The 19,293-nt window shown below is 55.8% G+C and overlaps 1 protein-coding gene across 1 annotated transcript in view; it reads left to right on the top strand.

Moving 5' to 3' along the window:
- ABTB2 (ankyrin repeat and BTB domain containing 2) overlaps positions 1 to 16,247 on the top strand; it is a 147,236-nt gene extending 130,989 nt beyond the window's left edge. The window contains exons 5-17 of the mRNA XM_081153182.1: positions 450 to 615; positions 3,345 to 3,434; positions 3,975 to 4,076; positions 5,373 to 5,469; positions 5,736 to 5,871; positions 7,624 to 7,853; positions 9,114 to 9,292; positions 9,717 to 9,822; positions 10,028 to 10,130; positions 10,505 to 10,595; positions 13,032 to 13,100; positions 13,731 to 13,844; positions 14,520 to 16,247. Coding sequence (XP_081009308.1) covers positions 450 to 615; positions 3,345 to 3,434; positions 3,975 to 4,076; positions 5,373 to 5,469; positions 5,736 to 5,871; positions 7,624 to 7,853; positions 9,114 to 9,292; positions 9,717 to 9,822; positions 10,028 to 10,130; positions 10,505 to 10,595; positions 13,032 to 13,100; positions 13,731 to 13,844; positions 14,520 to 14,717 — 1,681 coding nt within the window. The 3' untranslated portion in view covers positions 14,718 to 16,247. The remainder of the gene's footprint in view (positions 1 to 449; positions 616 to 3,344; positions 3,435 to 3,974; positions 4,077 to 5,372; positions 5,470 to 5,735; positions 5,872 to 7,623; positions 7,854 to 9,113; positions 9,293 to 9,716; positions 9,823 to 10,027; positions 10,131 to 10,504; positions 10,596 to 13,031; positions 13,101 to 13,730; positions 13,845 to 14,519) is intronic.
- Positions 16,248 to 19,293: the final 3,046 nt, after the last annotated feature.

The raw sequence follows: 19,293 nt of genomic DNA, 5'->3' as shown, positions 1-19,293 counted from the left end.
CATCCTTTCTTCAGTACTTTAGGGTCTCACCAAGCAGCCTGGAGGGGAGAGAAGGTAAAGCTAAGAACTGGGAAGTGGCCACAACAACTGTTCTAGAGGCTGAGTGTGGCCTTCTCTGTGCAAAAAGTATTCAGCCAAGCTCTGTGGCCAAGCCCAGGCTTCCTCCTGGGCAGTCAGTCCCCTGGTAGATCATTTCAGAGGAGACTTCATTTCCAGGCCATTGACAGTGACCTAGAGCTCAGAGCGCTTCTGTCACATGTTTAAAGAACAGCAGGTGTGTGTTCTTCGTGTCACTGAGCATGACAAGGCCAGTCACTTTTGATCGGATAGTAACTCCCAGTCCTTCCCACCCACCCACCTGCCTGTCACATCTCATTGGGAGGCCGTGTCCCACCAGAAAGAATCCATACACAGTCACGCTCACAACCCCCCGCGTCTTCTCTGCGCAGACCCGAGTGCTGTTTCAGCTCCTTCCGGAGGCTGGATGCCCGGGCGGCTACAGAGAAGTTCAACCAGGACCTGGGCTTCCGCATGCTCAACTGCGGGAGGACGGACCTCATCAACCAGGCGATCGAGGCCCTGGGCCCAGACGGGGTGAACACCATGGATGACCAGGTGCGTTCTGAGCACTCCTTAGGGGCGCGAGATTGCCAGAGTCGGTGGCACGGTCCTTTCTGCCCCAAACCTGAGAGCTGCTCTGAGAAGGGGGCTACCTCCGGAATCGCACCCTGCCCATGTCGGGTAGGATGTCAGCTTGGAGACCTCCCTAGCAGCCTTTGGGAAAACTTTGTAACGAGGCTTCTGCTTCCTCTCACTGGGAGGCTGGACACTGTCGCAGACGGTACAGGGCAGGGGAAAGTCCAGAGGAGTCAACTTGATGGCAAGCTATGGACAATAATCGTCAAAACTTGTATTAGAGCATCTCGCATTGCCTATCACGTGCCAGGCCCACGGACATCCTTGCCTTCACGGAGCTAACATTCTCGTGGGGGAAACCTATAATGAGAAATAGAAACATGCAAAATACAGTGTTAGTAGGAAGTGCTGAGAAGTAAAACTGAGCCAGAAAAGGGAATATTAGAGGTGTTTACAATTGTAGACAGAATTTACCTTGAGTTTTTGGTTTGCTTTGTTTTGTGTTTTTTGCCGTGAAAAACACTTACCTCGCACTTACCGTGTTCCAGGCGTTGTTCTAAGCACTTTGCACAAAATAATTCATTTAACCTCAGTAACAGACCTATGATGTAGGTACTGTTATTATCCCCATTTTATTGATGAGGAAACCGAGACGCAGAGAAGTCGCCTTACCCAAGGTCACACAACTAGTAGGGAGCAGAGCTGGGATTAAAAGAGCCCACGCAATCTGACTCCCTGCCCTTCACCACTGTGGAATGCCCAGCTTGTCTATTTGATGCTATTTTGTGAGCACTTGCCGTGTGGACAGTGGCGCCGCAGTTTGCAAGACCACCCAGGAGCACGGGGAAATTTAAATGGCAGCTCGGGTCAGGTAACGCTCTCAGAGGAGGTGACCGCGTGGCCCAGGGAATGACAAAGCACCAGGTGAACCACGAGGCCGAAGTGGACTTCAGCAGGTGGGGCAGGAGTGGCCAGGGAGGGCTTCCTCCTGGAAGGTCTGAGCCAGGCCTGAGGGAGGAAGGATGGGGGAGAAGCAGGGAGGAGCGGGGACAGCAGCCAGGGAAGAGCATGCAGGTGGGGCTGCCGGCACGCACGCTGGGACGAGAGAGACCGTGAGGCTGGGGGAGGTGGCGCGTTGGGTGTCAGGTCTCCCGGAGGCGCCTCTGTGAATGCAGGTTCCAGGGCTCCGTCGACTCATCCCCGGGGAGCCGCCGTCCTCGTGAGGCGCGTGGCCCGTGGCTTCAGGCGCACTTGTGTCCCAGCGGCCACGTAGCCGTGGCATCCCGGATGAGCGCCTCTCTCTCAGCCCCGTTTCCTCACCTCCCGCATGGGGCATCATAGTACCTGCCCATAGAATTATGGTGAGACTCGGCCCCTGGCACATGGTAAATGCTCCGTAAACGTCACTCTGGGTTTCGTTGTCCACATGACAGCGATGATTCCCCCTGAAGCCTGTTAATCAGCTTCTTTCCATTTAGCCTCTTTATGTTCCTGAAGTAGGGATGGGCCCAACACACACAAGAAGTATTTTCTGCTCACGAGGCTCCTGGCCTGCTTTAAACCCCAAATCATGTACAGATGTGTGGGGGACCAAAGCCAGGCATGTGCGGGGATGAAACAAAGCCAACTTTTCGCTCTGCGGCAGTTGGCGTTTCTCTCGATGCCCGATGCTGTGTGTTCCTCGGCCTTGGTGTTTACACAACGGTCTGCGGGTAAACAGCCCTCTCGCCCATGATTAATCTCAGGCCATTTCTCTATCTCTGGGCATGAGGCAAGGATTTATGAGGTAAGGAGATGTTGTCTGCACACAAATAGCCTAATAAATAACAGCGCGGGCTGCAGACAAGCGCCTGCCAGCATCCAGCTGCGGGATAACTCTTTCCTCCGCGGCCTCTGCTGTTACTGGCCCCGGAGAGGGATTCCCGGCCGGGAGGCAGCCGCTAACCACCCACCTGAACTCAGGGAGCGACGGGCCTCAGCCCTCGGAAAAGCTCTGAACTTCTCGGGAGCGTGAGATGCGACAGTAACGCGCCTCTCCACCTTCCCTGAGACGCTTCGAGGGGTGAGCTTCACCGCTCAGGTGGACCTGGGGTTTTGGTTTGAGTTCTGCTCTGGCTCGTTGCGAGGCCGTGGGCAAGGTAACCCCTCTCTGCTCCTCATCTGTAAAGTGGGGCTAATATTAGAGCCCCACAGTAGGGGTGTTGTGGCGATTAAATGAGGTCATGCATGTGAACCACACACAGTGACTTACGTGGGATGTGGCAGTTTAGTGTAGCAGCAGCGATAGTGTTATTTTAAGTGCTTAGCCTGGTCAAGGTGAGCTTACTGCATCCTTAGCACTTTATACACTGTAACTCACACTCTTTACAACTCTGTGAGGTAGACACTGTTGTTATTCCCATTCTAAAGATGCAGAAACTGAGGCACAGAGAGGTACAAGTAACTCGTATACCAAGTTACCCGAGTCTGGCTACACGGCCTGTGCTCCTCACCCATCTGGCATCCTGCAGTGCTCATGGAGATAGTCCCTCCTCTCCCTTCAGGTGTCCTGTGTCCAGTGGGCCTAGGGGAGGCAGGTCGTTCCAGCACAAGGCATGGGGTTGCTCCGGATGACACTGGGACCTGTGGTTCTAGGGCAGAGGCCTGTGGAATACGTGTCATCGTGTTTTTCCCCCAGATAGTTTAGCATCTGCCTTTGGTCCCTCTAGGGTATGACGCCACTGATGTATGCCTGTGCTGCTGGGGACGAAGCAATGGTCCAGATGTTGATTGATGCTGGAGCAAACTTGGACATCCAGGTGTGTAAGCCCCAGGGCTGCCCCAGGTCCCTAACCCAGCTAGAGAACACCCCAAGGACCTCATCAGCCATGCTGCATGCTGGGTGCAGTGTTTTGAACAATGGGGTAGAGGTGTCTCAAAAGACTGGAAATACAAGGTGCATGGAGATCACAGCAAAGATTTGGGGTTTCTGAGGGAGTGTGCTGAAGGGGGGAGTTGAGTGGAGAGAATGGCCATGATTCTGTTACTGTTGCACCTTTTATCTTTTACCAACCTGATCCCCAGCCATCCCTACCATCCCCATGCTTCTGGCTCTCCCTTCCTCGGAAGCATGAAGTGCTCCCTCTCTGCCCAGGCCAGACATCACTAATTGAACATCCTCTCGAGCCTTAGCCACTTGTATCCAGCCAGACATTTCCAGTCCAATGTGGAAAGCACCTGAGTTGATGCCTAGCCGCCATCCCTGCAGGGTGCCCCCTTCGCTCACTCAGGTGCCTGTGTGACCTGCCCAAGAACGCCCCTCATGCACGAAGCACTGATCGCTTGTGGTATTTCCCCAGGTTCCAAGCAACTCCCCGAGGCACCCGTCTGTTCACCCCGACAGCCGGCACTGGACCGCACTGACATTTGCTGTGCTGCATGGACACATCTCTGTGGTTCAGGTGAGCTCGGGCCACTGGGGCCTAAAGGATTTGACACTCCTTCCCAGAGCTCATGTAATGCCCCCGCTGTCCACTGGATTGAGAGTCCTCCGAGGGCAGGGGTCATGTCCAGCTCGTCCATCATCACCCTCAGCCCTGGCCTGTAGGAGGGACTCAGTAAATGCTGGTTGCCAGGCTGGCTGCACGTCCTGCCCTTTTCAGTTACTGCCCTCCTAAGGATCTGAGCAAAGCTCCAACCTAGCCCAGGCTGGCCTGCAGAGATGTGCCCCATACTTGTCTGGCGCCCAGTTGCCCCGACGGGCAGTCCTCCACCTCCTCCGCCTTGGTGCAGTGGCTCCGGCGGCGGTGCCCTGACTGGTTTCTGACAATAGTCTCCAGCTGACAGCACCCCCTGCTCTCCACACACTGGGATGGGGCTCAGAGGTCAGCCTGGACCCCCACACCTGGTCCCCAGGTGAGAGGCAGACGGGGTTTCCTTGAGACTGCCAAGGATGGAAGGTGGCTTCCTCCAGAGCAGCCTGTCAGGAAAGGTGAGATAGAGCTGAAAGTCACTTGAAAGTAGTGCAGACGCCACCCTGGCCCCAAGGCAAAGCTGGCCCAGCTCAGCTGAAACTGCCTGGTATCTGTTAACCCTGCCCCATGTGTCCCCTGGCAGGGCCTACCCTTGGCAGAGTGGGGAGAGGCCACCGGGTTTCCTAGACAGAAAGGTTGTGCCGCAGGCCCCCCCTACTTCCCAGCCTTGGGCAGCTCACTGAACCTCAGACGAGAACCCTAAAAGCCACTAGTTATCGAGCCCCTGTGGAGAGGTGTGCACCACTTCACTTAATCCCCAGCAGTGCTGCCAGTCCTCTCCCCGTTTTTCAGATGAGGAAGACTGAGGCTCCGTTGAGGTGCCTGCCTCAGGTGACCCACTGGCTGGGTGGCCTACATTAGGACTCAGCTCTTTCTAACTCTAACGCCTGTGTCCCACCACCTCCGCTGCCTCCTGGAGCCTCGGTTTCCCCCAGTAGAGTGGGGAGGGAAGGCAGTACTTTCTGTTCTGCTCATCTACACGAGTTCTTACAAGGGTCACTGCAGAGTAGCTCAGAGGTTCCCACAGCTTAGGGGCTTGGTCCAGTGCCACAGGAGTGGAGGTGACGATTCTAGAAACTTGGAGCCCTGAGGGGAACCTGGAGTTCTACAGCTCCAGTTCCTCGGCTGCTTGGGTGAGCCAGGTCGAGTCCGTCCCCACAGCCTCCTGCTGCACACACCCCACACTCCCTGCCACACTTACGTGTCCTCCCTGTGCCCCAACAGTTGCTGCTGGATGCCGGCGCCCACGTGGAGGGCTCGGCAGTGAACAGTGGCGAGGACAGCTACGCAGAGACCCCCCTGCAGCTTGCCTCTGCGGCTGGTAAGTACAGTGCTGCCCTGCTGAGCAAGGGTCCCCGACCGCCCTAAGGCTCCCCCTGCCCCTCCCCAGTGTCACCCACCTGGAGCTAGACATTTGGCCTCACACGTGGACCCCTGTGGTGAGCCTTGAAACCCCTCCTCTGGGCCTCTGGGGGCCCCTCTGGCCCCATCTGCCAGTGTTTCTGCCGAGCTTGGCGCCCAGGCAGGCCCAGCAGAGGGGCAGTGAAGTGGGCGGTGGGCACATCCTTAGTCCGCCCTGCCTTTTAGGGAACTACGAGCTGGTCAGCTTGCTGCTGAGCCGAGGCGCTGACCCCCTCCTCAGCATGCTCGAAGCCAACGGCATGGCCTCCTCCCTCCACGAGGATATGAACTGCTTCAGCCACTCAGCTGCCCATGGCCACAGGTACCCGCCTGGGCTTCCTGCCCCCTGTGATGTGGGGGCACAAAACAGGACTCAGGAGCCCCGATTCCCCAACAGGGAGCAGAAGAGCTTGGCTGGAGATCTTTCCAGACATGGGCAGGGGGGAGAGGAGGGTGGGGTTATGTGCCAGAAGGGAGATCCAGGTCCTCCACCAGCTCGGGGGCCCCAGAAGTTGGAGGCCTGGAGACGCTGGGTGGCGGCAGGTCGCTTAGAGGCCCCACAGCTGGTCCTGGGCAGCCCTGGGACTGGAGCCTGGGGCTCCCGACGCCCAGGGCAGGCTCTTTGTTTCCCATAAGACTCTCTGCCCTGCAACTTTGGGGCTGCCTCAGAGCCATGGCCCTTCCATGCTCGGTGCTGGTCTCTGGAGCACAGCGGCTCCAGACGCTTCCACACAGCATATGGCTCCGCCAAGCAGAGGCTCGGACGGCTCTGTGGGAAATCACGTCCTGCTCCAGGAGCAGATGGTGGGCCTTGCTTGTGGGGGCCAAGCCTGCCCAGGGGTGTGACGGGCAGCAGCAGGCTTAGAGAGCAGAGCCATTAGGCAGCTCTGGGGGAGCAGAGGGAGACAGAGATTATTAGAAGGCAGCGAAGGGCAGGTGGACACCTACTTCTCATTCCAAACACTGTTCTCAAAGCCAGGCTGTGCCCTTGCTGTGGTCCCTGCCCCACGATGCTTTTCCTCTACACCTGCTGCTGCTGCCGCCCCACACTCACCCACCTAAACCAGCCTCGCCCTCAGCTACCCTCTTGCACATCATGGCCTCTCCACACCACCCGTGCCCGTATTTCCCCCCACGGTGGTCTCTTCACCCTGCGTGGAGATTGCCTATCTGCTCACCTGCTTCCGGCTCTCTCTGGAGTGACTCTGGTCCTTCAAGAGGTCTCTGGGCCATGAGCTTGGCTGCCTGGCACAGCCTGGCCTCCATCAGAGTGGGGAGGGGGGGGTGTGAGAAGGGGGCTGGGCAGGGCCACTGGGAGGAGGTTCAGCCCCCAGGTGACCTTTGGGCCATTGCCCATGCCGCAGCCACCCGAGCCTTGAGCCACAGAATGTCACGAGCCTGGGGCTTGGAGCCAGAGTCTTGGGTCTCCACTCCTGCCCAGTGTGACCTTAGGTTGTATTTGTTACCTGTAAGTGGCAGTGTTCATGGGATCTCACAGGGTTAACTGCCACAGTACATGGGAACATGCTCCATCAAGTGTAACACCATACACATTCGTCTGTACGAATGAGTTCTGTGTGACATTCGTTTTCACGTTCTTATTGAAGGAAGTCAGTGTAAGCACGGCTATGCTGCAGACGTTTTACATTAAAGGCTGGACGCTGGCTCAGAGGACCGCTGTGGGTCAGGCTCTGCATTTGAGGCCGTCACACTGGCCCCACGTTAACTCCTGGAGAGGGTGACTGACATCTTGTTCTCTGGACAAGCAGTCAGGGCTCAGAGAGGTGGAACAACCTGTTTGAGATCACACAGTCAGGACAGCAGAGCCTGCCTGGCCCCCGAGCCCGTGACTTCTCAGCAGTACCAGGATGGCAGGAGGGAAGAGTCCCCAGCACCCTCCCTGGCCTCACTCAAGCCCCTAGCCCAGCTTGCCTGGGTGGGAAGGTCATGAGCACTTCTGCCTGCAGATGACCCAGAGCCAGCCATCTGGGTCATGGGGCACACAAGACAGCTCAGAGGACACCATCCATGGTGGGGACCTCAGGCATCACCCTCCTTTGTCCCTGGCCCACAGGAATGTCTTGAGGAAGCTCCTGACGCAGCCACAGCAGGCCAAAGCAGACGTGCTGTCCCTGGAGGAGATCCTGGCCGAGGGAGTGGAGGAAAGCGACACGTCCAGCCAGGGCAGCGGCAGCGAGGGGCCTGTGCGGCTGAGCCGGACCCGCACGAAGGCTCTGCAGGAGGCCATGTACTACAGCGCAGAGCACGGCTACGTGGACATCACCATGGAGCTGAGGGCACTGGGTGAGGCCATGGGGTGCGCGTGTACATGCACATACATTCATTCTGATGCTCTTAAGCAGGCCAGAGAGGGCCATACGGGCAGACAGGCCACAGGGCAGCTGAGCACAGGGGGCTTGGCCTACCCAGGCCTGGTGGTGGAGGCCCTGGGCCTCGGGAGTCCTCAGCAGGGACTCATCTGGGCTCATCACCCAGATCCTCAGATCCTCCACCAGCCCTGGCCGTGGCCCTGGAAAGTCTGGCACTGTGAGCATCTAATACTAGGAGTCAACATTTCTGGTCAACAAGATGCTCTCCTGTCCCACGCCAACCTCTTTCATTCCTCAGGTTTGCAAGTCTCTGGACTTCCCTCCTCCAGGGAGGCTGGTCACAGACAGACCTGGGTGAGGTCGCAGTGCGTCAGTACAGGAAGCACAGGGCCTGGTGCCAGCTCACCGTGAGCACCAGTGCAAGCTGGCAGCATCGTTACTGTCCGGGGGCACACACACCCAGGACTGCATCGAGAGAGCAGGAGACCACACTGCCTTCTTGTAGCAACTGGGCCTCAGTGTTCTTCACTGTAAAGTGGGGTGTCACTCTCTCTACAGTCAGTAAACCAAGGATGCTCATGCCACTTACAGCAGGTCCCAGGAATGCCGTCTGTCCTCCTTTAACCCACAGTTGGGGGGGGGCACTATCTCTCTAATTACCGGGAACAGTACTAATTTTTACCATGGCCTCACAAAGTAGTTTAACTTTCCCTGTGGCCCCCGATACTCCCAAGAGCTGGTGGACAGCGATGTGATGTACACTAACCGAGCATGACGTGGGCCCTGGTAGAAGCCCTATGATAGGACAGGGTTCATCTCAGGCTTCTAGACAGGTGTGCGGCCTGTATGTCCTGCTTATAATTAACAGGTCTGCCCCAGTAAATAATTCCAGGGCCCACAAGCAATGGGGCCAGTGCAGCCACAAGTTGAGCTACAGGCCGTCAGAGCGGGCACCCTGCATTTGGGTCGCAGCCATTCCTCCACCTCATGCAATGAGGACTCAGAATCCCCTCTGACTTCTCATGGAGGCCTGTCAGGGAGAATGGGTGCGGCTGTTCCATGGCTGCGCTGAGGGCATTCAGTATGCAGGAATGGGGTGCAGGCTCAGGTAGGACAGGGAGGGGTGCTCTCTGGCTCATCCAGAGAAAGCCTACCAGGAAAGGGGGGAAAGGGGGCCAGTGTGGGAAGTGTTCTGCCCAGGCAATGACTGCCTGCCCTTCCCCTGCCGGCCCAGGTGTCCCCTGGAAGCTGCACGTCTGGGTCGAGTCCCTGAGGACCTCCTTCTCCCAGTCACGGTACTCGGTGGTGCAGAGTCTCCTACGGGACTTTGGCTCCATCAAGGAGGAGGAATACAATGAGGAGCTGGTCACCGAGGGCTTGCAGCTCATGTTCAACATCCTCAAGACCAGCAAGGTAAGTGTCGCCGGGCAGGTCCCCACCCCAAGCTCAAGAGCTCTGTGTTCCAGAGCCCAAGTCCTGACCCAGACCATAGGACAGACACGCAGAGAGACACCCCCCCCACAGACACAGACGGATGACACAGGCACCGTTAGGCACACAGGTGGACGCCTGCCCCACACCCAGACTTGCACTGCCTGGCTGCAGAGGGCAGAAGCCATGCATTTGTCTGGGCCGGAGCCTGGCCAAAAAGGCAATCTGGGGAATCAGTGGTGAAGGAATAGGCATCTCTTGCCAAGGCAGATCCAGGAGGAACAAAAGACAGCGGCTGCTCGAATCCCAGCCTGATGTATTTTAAAATCAGCCTGACGGATCTTCAGCTGTAAGCAGACTGCCAAAGTGGGTGGGCTCACAGCCTCTCTCTGCCTCTCCACCCCAGAACGACTCCGTCATCCAGCAGCTGGCTGCCATCTTCACACACTGCTATGGCAGCAGCCCCATCCCCAGCATCCCAGAGATCCGGAAGACGCTGCCGGCCAGACTAGGTGAAGGCCTGTCCCCGCCTGCCCAGCCACCCACCACCCAGACCTTCCAGATCTCCCTCCCCTCCTCTCCTCCTTCCCTTCCTCACCCTTCCATCCCTCCCAGGTGCCAAGGCCCTGGCCTCCATTCTTCCCCTTTGTATCCCACCCAAACTGGCACCCCAGAGGTGGGCTCCTCATTTCCCTTCATTCTTCCCTTTGGGTACAGATCCTCACTTTCTGAACAACAAGGAGATGTCAGATGTGACCTTCCTAGTGGAAGGAAAGCTGTTTTATGCACACAAAGTCCTGCTGGTGACAGCTTCTAACAGGTAGGTGCCAGCCTCCTGGGGAAGAGGCTGGGGCTATACCGGCAGCCCCTCAGGGTGTATCACACAGCAAGAGCCCCCCCTCCACCCACCCCACAGGGGACACGAGGTAGCGGGACAGAAGGGATGAGACCCAGAGTTCCTTCTGGCCACAGGTGCCATGGTCATTCATATGGGGGCAGTGGGGACAGAGCAGGGCTTGGCCCAGCTGTCAGCCCAGGGTGATGTAAAATGTCACTCACTGAGAATACTTCTGGAGCATGGCAGTGATTTTTTAAATCACTCCGTCCCCCGGTGACCGGTCAGGTGATGGATGACGCCATCACCGCAGTACAGAGTCACATTCAAGACCCGCCTATCTCGTCTCCTTGCTCCAGGTTCAAGACGCTGATGACCAATAAATCAGAACAAGATGGCGACAGCAGCAAAACCATTGAGATCAGCGACATGAAGTACCACATTTTCCAGGTGAGTGGATCTCTGCGCTGCACGCTTTGGGGAAATACCTTCTCCCCCAGGAGCCCATCCATCTGGGGTGGGGGGCAGCTGTGGGTCAGTCATAATCTTCCACTCCATCCCCAGTGCCCCCGTGTTCTGCAAAATCAGTAGTCAGCTTGGAGCACCCAGAAAAGGTAATCATTCCATTGTTGGGGCTGTAGCTTCAGAGCCTGTCTCACAGGTCCTGGGCTTTCCCTCTGGACAAGGGGTCTGGGCAAACTGACAGTCGTGTAAGAATAGGCATACGCCACACACGTGTGGGCTCCCGCACACAGACACTGCCCCAGCGCCTGTGGGAAATGCAGAACCTCAGGCCCCACCCCAGACCTCGAGGTAGGCCATGTGCACACGGGTCAAGAGCACTAGCATTGGCTGCATCAGTCCTCCGGAGCCATGCTGGCCAAGCAGAAAGAGCCATGATGATTCCCTCCTGGTTGTGGAAGATCAAGGTCAGGTCTTTTGATCTCTGAGCTTTGGAGAACATCAGAGGTTGCATAATGGAAAGGCCACAGGCTGTCTGCCAGTTGTAGCAGACGAGGTCGGGAGGAGACAGGCTGGGACCTTAGCCGAACCCCAGCTGAGAGCTCCTTTCTGGAGAGAGGCAACTACAGGTCTCTAGGCTGTGTGGTGGGCTCTGGGCTGCTGGGTGACCATTAGGGGCTGAGACTGAGGTCAAAAAGCAACTAGTGGGGGGGGGGGGGTCCTGGCCCTTCACAGGACAGGCTCATGACCTAATGGGAGAGATCAGTCTCCCAAAAGCCCCCATCTGAAATGGCTGTTTCTCTCATGCTCCCTTTAGTCATTTATGGATGCTAGAGAGATGGCAGTAAACAGGCCCAGGCCCCTGCGCTCCAGAAGGCAGGGCTGTGAAGTAGTGGGATAGGTGTGGGGGGAGAGCAGGGGATCCTGCTTGGGACCCTTCCAAGAGCAGACCCACCAGCCCCAAAGGCTGCCTGCTTTGGGAGGCAGATGACCCACGTTCTCCCTGAGGAGTGCCAGGCTGTGCAAAATTAATCCACCTCTGCCTCCCAGCCACCCAGCTCCCTCAGCAAAGCCCCAAGGGCACAATTCTGGTCTGACTTCTGTGGACTTGTGCATTCTAGTGACCCCAGGGCACCACAGATGGCTGGGCCTTGCCTGTCTCCCAGCCCACACCCCCTCTTGCCAAGGGGCTGCCCCGAGGCCATCTTTTAGCAAAGAATCCTGGGAGGGTTTACCTGCCCACCTGCTCCATTCCCAGCCATGGGCCAGGGGCTTTTGCACTGATAGCTCACAGCTGTCCTGTACGTGCCCAGCATGGTGAGAGGGGGTGGGGTGGAGGAACCCAGGCATGGGCCCACCCGATGCACAGGCCACCTGGAGGGACAGGCACATATGTGTAATGGCAAGATTGCCATGGGAGCCCCCACTCCCCCATGGGGAAGGAACCAGGACTGGCCCTAGCTAAGACGAAGCTGGCCAGGCCACCTCCCTGCTCCTCGCCCCAGAGGTTGGGCTCCTTCCCTAGACCCTCTGGTGCCTCTTCCAGCCTGGGCCCCATCCTAACAGAGCCCGACTGTGCCGCAGGAGCTGTGTTTACTTACACACTTGCCAGCTCCTTGCTGGGGCTGTTTCTTCAGCCAACTAGGGACATTTTTCTTTTTCCAACTAGGAACCTCCCTAGGCTCCAGTGTGATGGCAAAGTTTGTAAATCAGACCTCAGCAGGACTGAATGTAGTTTCCCCCCTCCTGGGCCACCTCATTTGATATCCCAGGAAGGACCCTCTGATCCCAAGAGCTCCAGTCAGCCAGGTGGCCTCTGGCCCAGACTCCAGCGGCTCTGTGCTTTCTTTCCAAGGGATTGAATCCAAGAGGGCCCGGATCTGGCTGTCACCTCCACATGGAGTCCTAGCACAGACAGGAAAGCTGGGGCTGGCTTCTGAGGGCAGCCAGTGAAACTGTTGTCCCCTCAGGCCCAACCTCCCTCCCAGCCCCATATTTAGAATTTAGGTACAAGGAGGAATGATCAGTACGGTACCTGGTGCACTCGGAGGGCTCTGGCGTGAGTGTCAGGGGAACTGAGTGACTTGAGCCATGTCAGCTTCCCTTCTCAGGCCTCAGTTTCCCAGCTGTGAATAGAATCTTCCCTCCTGGGCTAGTAGTCTATCCTGAGGCTCGAGAGAAGAGAAACCACTCCATGGAAGGAGGCTGGTCATACACGCAGAAAGTCAGGAGAGAAAGGTCTTGGGGTTGACTTCTCGAGTCTCAGCTTGAGCGGGAATAGAAGACCTGCAGACATTAACACAGGGAGGGATGGACATGGCTGAGGTCCACGGGGGAACATTGGAATGGCACTCTGGGAGCAGGGTGAGGACTCTGGCACTGCGGGTCCATTCAACATTCACACGGGGCCTCTTCCCACTGCAGATGATGATGCAGTACCTGTACCATGGAGGGACAGAATCCATGGACATCCCTACCACCGACGTCCTGGAGGTGAGGAGCTGGCTGATTCGCTCAGGCCCAGGGCCCGGTGCTCACCTGTCCGAATCTCTCTAGCCTGAGACACCTGCCAGGTCTCAACCCTGCTTTCAGCATTTGGAGAGATGAGGGGAGGAAGGTGGCTCTGTAAGGACCTCCTGGTCCTTTTTCTTTGTGTGACAGGAAGGGCCATTCTGAGAGGCTAGGGAATTGTGCACCCATGGAGCCTGACCTTCTGGCCACACCCAGGAGTTAGAAAGGGACTCCCCATGGGGGTGGTAGGCCCAGGAGGATCAGAAGATGGCTGGGCCTCCCCCTCACCTCCTCACCACTTAGAAAACAGACCTGCTGTTGCCTGGGCACCTAGCTAGAAGGTCATGTAGACAAAGCCTGTAGCTTAGAGTTGAAGACCTCCTAGGTCAGAAATCCCAGCTAGCATCTGTCCATCCTGTGCCACCTAGGTATCCGATCAAATACTTAGTTGGCCTAGAGCAGAAATAAATCAGGCCATCAGACTTGTCCTGCCGATGTGGGTGGGGCCCTGAGGGTTGGGAGGAAGCAGCGTATGCAGCCCTCTTCTGTTCTGTGATGCCTGGGCCCCAGGCCTGGCCCTGCATACCCAAGGCTGCCTCTGCCTCCCACCAGCTGCTGTCGGCTGCCAGCCTGTTCCAGCTGGATGCCCTGCAGAGGCACTGCGAGATCCTGTGCTCCCAGACCCTCAGCGTGGAGAGTGCCGTCAACACCTACAAGTACGCCAAGGTGAGGACCCCAGATGCCCACCAGATGCATCCTGATGCACTCTGCTCCACCCAGACTAGAAATGCAGGTGCCTGGGCAGCTCTGAAGGCAGTGTAAGGAGCTGAGGGAGGGTTTAAACTCCCTCTAACCTGAGGTCACTGCCGCCCAGTAGGGCCACATGCAGCTTGTGAGATGAGCATGGCACCCAGCTCACATTCCAGCTGTGCCCCCAGGCGGTGGGACTGGGGGCAGATGGCTAAGTTTGAGTCAAATCCATTCCACAGATTTACTTGAGTTAAAATAGTTAAAATAGTTACTGTTCTACGACATGAACACTTGTGTGCTGGGCTTTGTGCTGGATGCTGGACACCCAGCAGTGGATGGTCCTTAGTATGAAGCGTCCAGTCCAATGGGGATAACTGCCATTCAACAAACCATCCCCTATGCGACACAGCCAAAGAAGATAGTGGGGCCAGGAATGAGACCAGTGATATTCCTGGTGGCACAGCTGGGATTTGAACCCAATCAGTCCAACCTGAAGGAGGAGCTTAGGGAGGGAATTCAGATAAGGAGGAAGTCACCTCAAGCTGCAGAGACAGGGCCTGCCTCCCCCAGGACTGCCACCATGGGTAACACCTGGGAGTGAATGGGGTCGTGCTAGGCTATGGGTCTCACCCCTTCTCCCTGACCCCACAGATCCACAATGCCCCAGAACTGGCCCTGTTCTGTGAGGGCTTCTTCCTCAAGCACATGAAGGCCCTGCTTGAACAGGACTCCTTCCGGCAGCTCATCTACGGCCGCAGCAGCAAAGTGCAGGGCCTGGACCCACTGCAGGACCTGCAGAGCACCCTGGCCGAGCGCGTGCACTCAGTCTACATCACCTCCCGGGTGTGAGGCGGGCAGGGGCTGAGCACACTCAGCCCCCTCCGGGTTGGGGCACTGTCTCTAGGCATCTGGGCTGGGAAAGGCTGGGAGCAAGTGCTCCTGGAGGCATCTGGACCACTGTGTAGCCAGGGCCTGTCAACGTACCAGGGCCCCACCGGGCGGGGAATGGTTCTAGAACCTCTTGGAGCCAGGCACACGGGTCTCAGTTTCTCCCTTTCCCCAGACATCCTCTGGTGTCAGTCTGTCCTGGGGTAGTCAGATGTGCCCTGACCCCACCTGTCATTGGTAGGCCCACCCTCAACCCCTTTATCCCAGAGCTGTTCGCTCAACCAGTAAGGGGAAAAGGGCAGCTGTGGCCAAAGGGTAGCCCTCCCCTCCCCCAATACCATTTGCACCTTGAGAGCCACCGTTTACTCACCCTTGTGCTCCCCTTCTCCCCTTGAGGTCAGCAGCTAATCCTGATTCGCCTCTGCTCTAAATAGCCTCCAGTGATGTCCCCTGAATTCTAACCACCTCTGCTCCCGGGGCCTCAGTAAGCTCAGACTGTCCCACCTGGGGCTCATGGGCATCCTATGAATGTATAGAGTGTATAGTCTAGGCCCCAGGCCATTTTGTTCCAAAGCTAGTACTTTTCTTCAAAGTCAAATCTCTGAACTTACTCCTCAAAGTTGTGCCTTTGAAAGGCTTCCTATGGGCCTCCAGGGACCTGGGGATCCCTGCTCAGAGGGTCACTTTGAATTCCATTTTCTTTGATATCTGGGCCTACAGAAGGCCTCTTCTGGGGACCACCAACCTGCTCAGTTAGTGGTGGAAGGCAGTTTCCCAGCGATGCCTTCCGAGCTTTCCAACTGAGCCCCAGGCGGAAGGGGTGCATGGGGTACATAGAGGAGCCTGGTGGCCTCAGCTTTTGTCTTTGCTGCTGAGTTTAGGGGCCAGCATAAAGGGGTAGATTCAGCGTCAAGGTTCAGGCTTCCTCTGTAGGCTCAGGAAGCAGAGCCCTAATTGTGCCCACTGATCAAATCTCTCAAGTGAACAAGTCCTTTAATCTGGACAGGGGAGCAGGGCACACGCTTGTTACTGGGAGCTAAGGGTCGGAGCCTGGGTAGAAGGGAAGGGCTAGGAAAAAGGCCGGCTGCTTCCCCTCTCCTACCTGCCATGACCTGCAGGCTCCAGGCTCTCCTGGGGTGGAGACGTAGCACCAAGCCTGGACTCTTGTCATATTTATGACCAGACACTGGGGGAGCATTCTGGACAGCTTACTCTAGGTGTAGCCTTCCTGGGCTGTCTGGCCGTACCTTAGAAACTATTTATTCACCGAAAGTCCTGGGCACTTGAGGCGGTGTTGTTTGGGTCACCTTGAAAAGCCCCCAGGGCTTGTGATCCTGGAAAATACTTTCGACTGGCTGCTTGAGCTGGATGTACAAAGGAAGAGGCATTATTTTATTGCTGTAATATTGTATGATACTGTAACTGTACATTAATGTCACTTACTGTAAATGTACTATGGTTTTATTAACAATAAACACCTGTTAACAATGACCTTGGCCTCGTTACTCCTGGTAGAGTTGCTCAGAGTTCAGAGCTGGGAGAAGCCCATTTAGGACCAGGAAGACAACTCAGAGCTGATTCCCCATTTATTCGGGGCTTCTGTCTCTCAGAAAGAAAGGACTCCCCACCAAAAGCCATGCTGTGGCCACCCTCACTCACCTCACCCAGGACCTGAGCCTGGGTCCAACCCTCACCAACTCCATGGCAGGGAGCAAGTACAGTAAACTCTCGATTTTGCAGACCTCAATTTAATGGACTTCAGATTTAACAGACAAAATTTCCAGTCATATATATGTGAAAATTAACACCCTGTTAATTATTAAATGCTTTTAACCAAGATTTGCTTATAATTAACAGGTTATTTTTTGGTTATTAGTTCAGTTATTTTTAACGAATTTTAGCAAATAGGCCATATGTTGGAAAATACACTGTAGTAACTTTGCCAATGTAAATAAATATTACATATTTACAACTACAGTCTACATATTTAAATCCAAGAGTCACCACTCATAAACAATGTTTGAGGAATGACTAGAACATGATCACACCACATCACACACAGGAATTGGTTCTGTTGTCTCAGGGTGAGACTTTCTGCAGCAGTTTTAACACTGCCAGTAGATGTTCCCGACATGTGCTAAGCTACACCCCAGCTGTGTGCATTGTTTTACTTGCAGTGACTGGTGACTGCACACACTTACTAGACCTAGTCAGTATAAGTTTAAAATTACTGTAACACATATAGAAAATTTTTCTGTGAAATTAAGTTTTTTGTACATAATTTTAATTACACAAACGTGCCTATATAAGTAAAAACATGTAAACTAGCTAATTTGTCAATTTTTTAACATACACATTTGGAAAAACTACTTTATTATCTAACAGACTTTCGGCTTTAACAGATACCCTCTGCCCCCCTCCCGAATTAGTCTGTTATATCGAGGTTTTACTGTGCTTCCCTTGCTGGGCCTTAGTTTTCCTGTCAAATGAGGTAGCTGATAATATAAAATAGTTCCCATTTGTTAAGCACGTATGTACCATTGAGCTGGACAGAAAAGGTGTCTGTGTGGAGGGACCAGAGCCTGATGACTGGAATAAGACACCTGTCAGGGGTTTTTCTGATCTTCCTTGAGCCCAGACCCCCTCCCCCAGCCCCAATATGGGAGCTGTTGTTGGGGTCATCTTAACAGTTAGTTGTAAACTCCTGCATAGTCCAAACCTGTATGGCCCAGTGAGGTGGGGGAAGGGCCTTCTCCATCCAGGTCTGGCCTGATGATGGGGCACCTGTCCCTTGGTGGCTGCTGCCTCCGGGACCTGCTGAGCCCGAGCTCGCTGTGCTACCTGGTAATGGAGGGAGGACAGTGAGCCAGTGACTCAGGCCCAAGGGTTTTCCGGACCCAGTTATAGTTTGTTTTAGGTACAGAGTCCAGGGGTTCCTGGCTGTAGGGGAAAAGAAATTGCTAAGGTCACTGGGAATACTGACAGTGGCGGCAGGAGTTGGAGGACAACATGAAGACCTCATGGGGTCTGCACCAGAAAAGGCCCCCTGCCCAGCTGTGCTGGGTGGGGCCCAGGTGGGGCAGCTAGAGGCCCAGCCTGGCGGGGAGAGGGCCCTGCATGGACATATGGCGCCCTCTGGGGGGCAGAGGGAGGAGGTGCACACCACAGCACCACCCTCCTGGCAGAGGGCCTGTGAGGGAGGATGAGGGGCTGCCCTTCAGGGGTCTGTGTCCACCCACCTCACAATCCCCCCACCCCTGCAGGATGCCTCTCAGTCCATTACCCAGCCTAAAAAGCAAGATCTAGTTTTGAGCTGGCTCTGGATGGGGCTCAGCCATTTCCTTTGCTTTTTTGGAGGGAAAGGCAGGTTAAAGGGAAGGTGATAGGATAGATGGGTGGGACCCCTTGGAGCCTGCATGCAGTAGGAAAACACTCTTATGAGAGCACTTAAAACAATAATTAGAAGACAATCAGATGTTCTTCCAAGGGGCTAGGAGGCTGTAACAGTAGTGGTCACCTTACCTTATCCTAGCTGCCAGGCCTCCTCAGGGCAACTGCTCCTGAGCATGGGCGCCAGGTACCCTCCAGCTGCCTGCTGCAGGCTATCAGCAGCGAAGGGCAGAGTTGGTGGGAGGAAAGTGAACTACTCCTTAGTAAGAGTCCCTAGGAAACAAGGGGTGGAAAGTGTCAGTTCTCTACTGGTAGGATTTCATTCTACTCCAGCTGCCCCACAGGCAACGATAAGCTTGCGCTTATGCTGCTGAGCCCAGGCCTCCTCCCCCCAAAAAACCTCCTTCAAATGTGAGAGGGCCCCAGTCCAATCGGGGCCCCCAAGGCTAACACCGAGACCACCTTCCTCCACAGGGCCTGGCCCCTGCTTTCCTGCTCCAGAGGCCTCCCTTTCCTTTCTGCTGTCTGCCGGTTACCTGACAGAAGCTAATGCAGGGTAATCACAGCTTTCTCCTCCAGAGCTGCCTAAAGCACAGGAGGGAAAGCCTCAAGCCTTCCCCTTTCCACACAGGCCCCCCCCCTTGCAGAATCCACACATTTTAACTTTAACCAATTGTTTACAGAATGAGCACACCCATTCTCTCTAGTCTCAAGTCTGAACCAAATTCAGGCCCCAGGGGATTCCAGCCCCACCCCCTCCTTCAGGCCTGAGGGCTGGCGGCTGGTGTAATGGCCTCAGATAATGAGTCTACATTTTTCCAAGGTGACAGTCACTTATTCCCTCCCCTCCCCCAGCCTCAGCAGCCCCCTTTGTGTCGTCTCCTGGTCACTCGGTAGTCCTCTGGGGCTGCTGGGCCAGATGAGCGGTGGAGGCGCTGAAGCAGGCCTGTATCAGCCCCTCCCTGCTCCGGGATGAAGACCATTTAGGCATCTCCTTTGTTCAGGCTTCTTCAGCCCCTTCCCCATGTCCTGGTGGCAGCATTCACAGCCGGCCTGGCCGAATTCATTTCGCAAGTGAGAGCTCCTGTGACAGCAAGCTTTACAGATGTCACTGTCTGGGGGCCAGATGGTGAGGCCTGGGGGAGGC

This window comes from Miniopterus schreibersii (assembly GCF_964146895.1).
Source record: "Miniopterus schreibersii genome assembly, chromosome: 12".
Taxonomy (NCBI): Eukaryota; Metazoa; Chordata; class Mammalia; order Chiroptera; family Miniopteridae; genus Miniopterus; species Miniopterus schreibersii.
The sequence above is the reverse complement of the archived record's forward strand: the minus strand, read 5'-3'. Positions and strand labels throughout refer to the sequence as shown.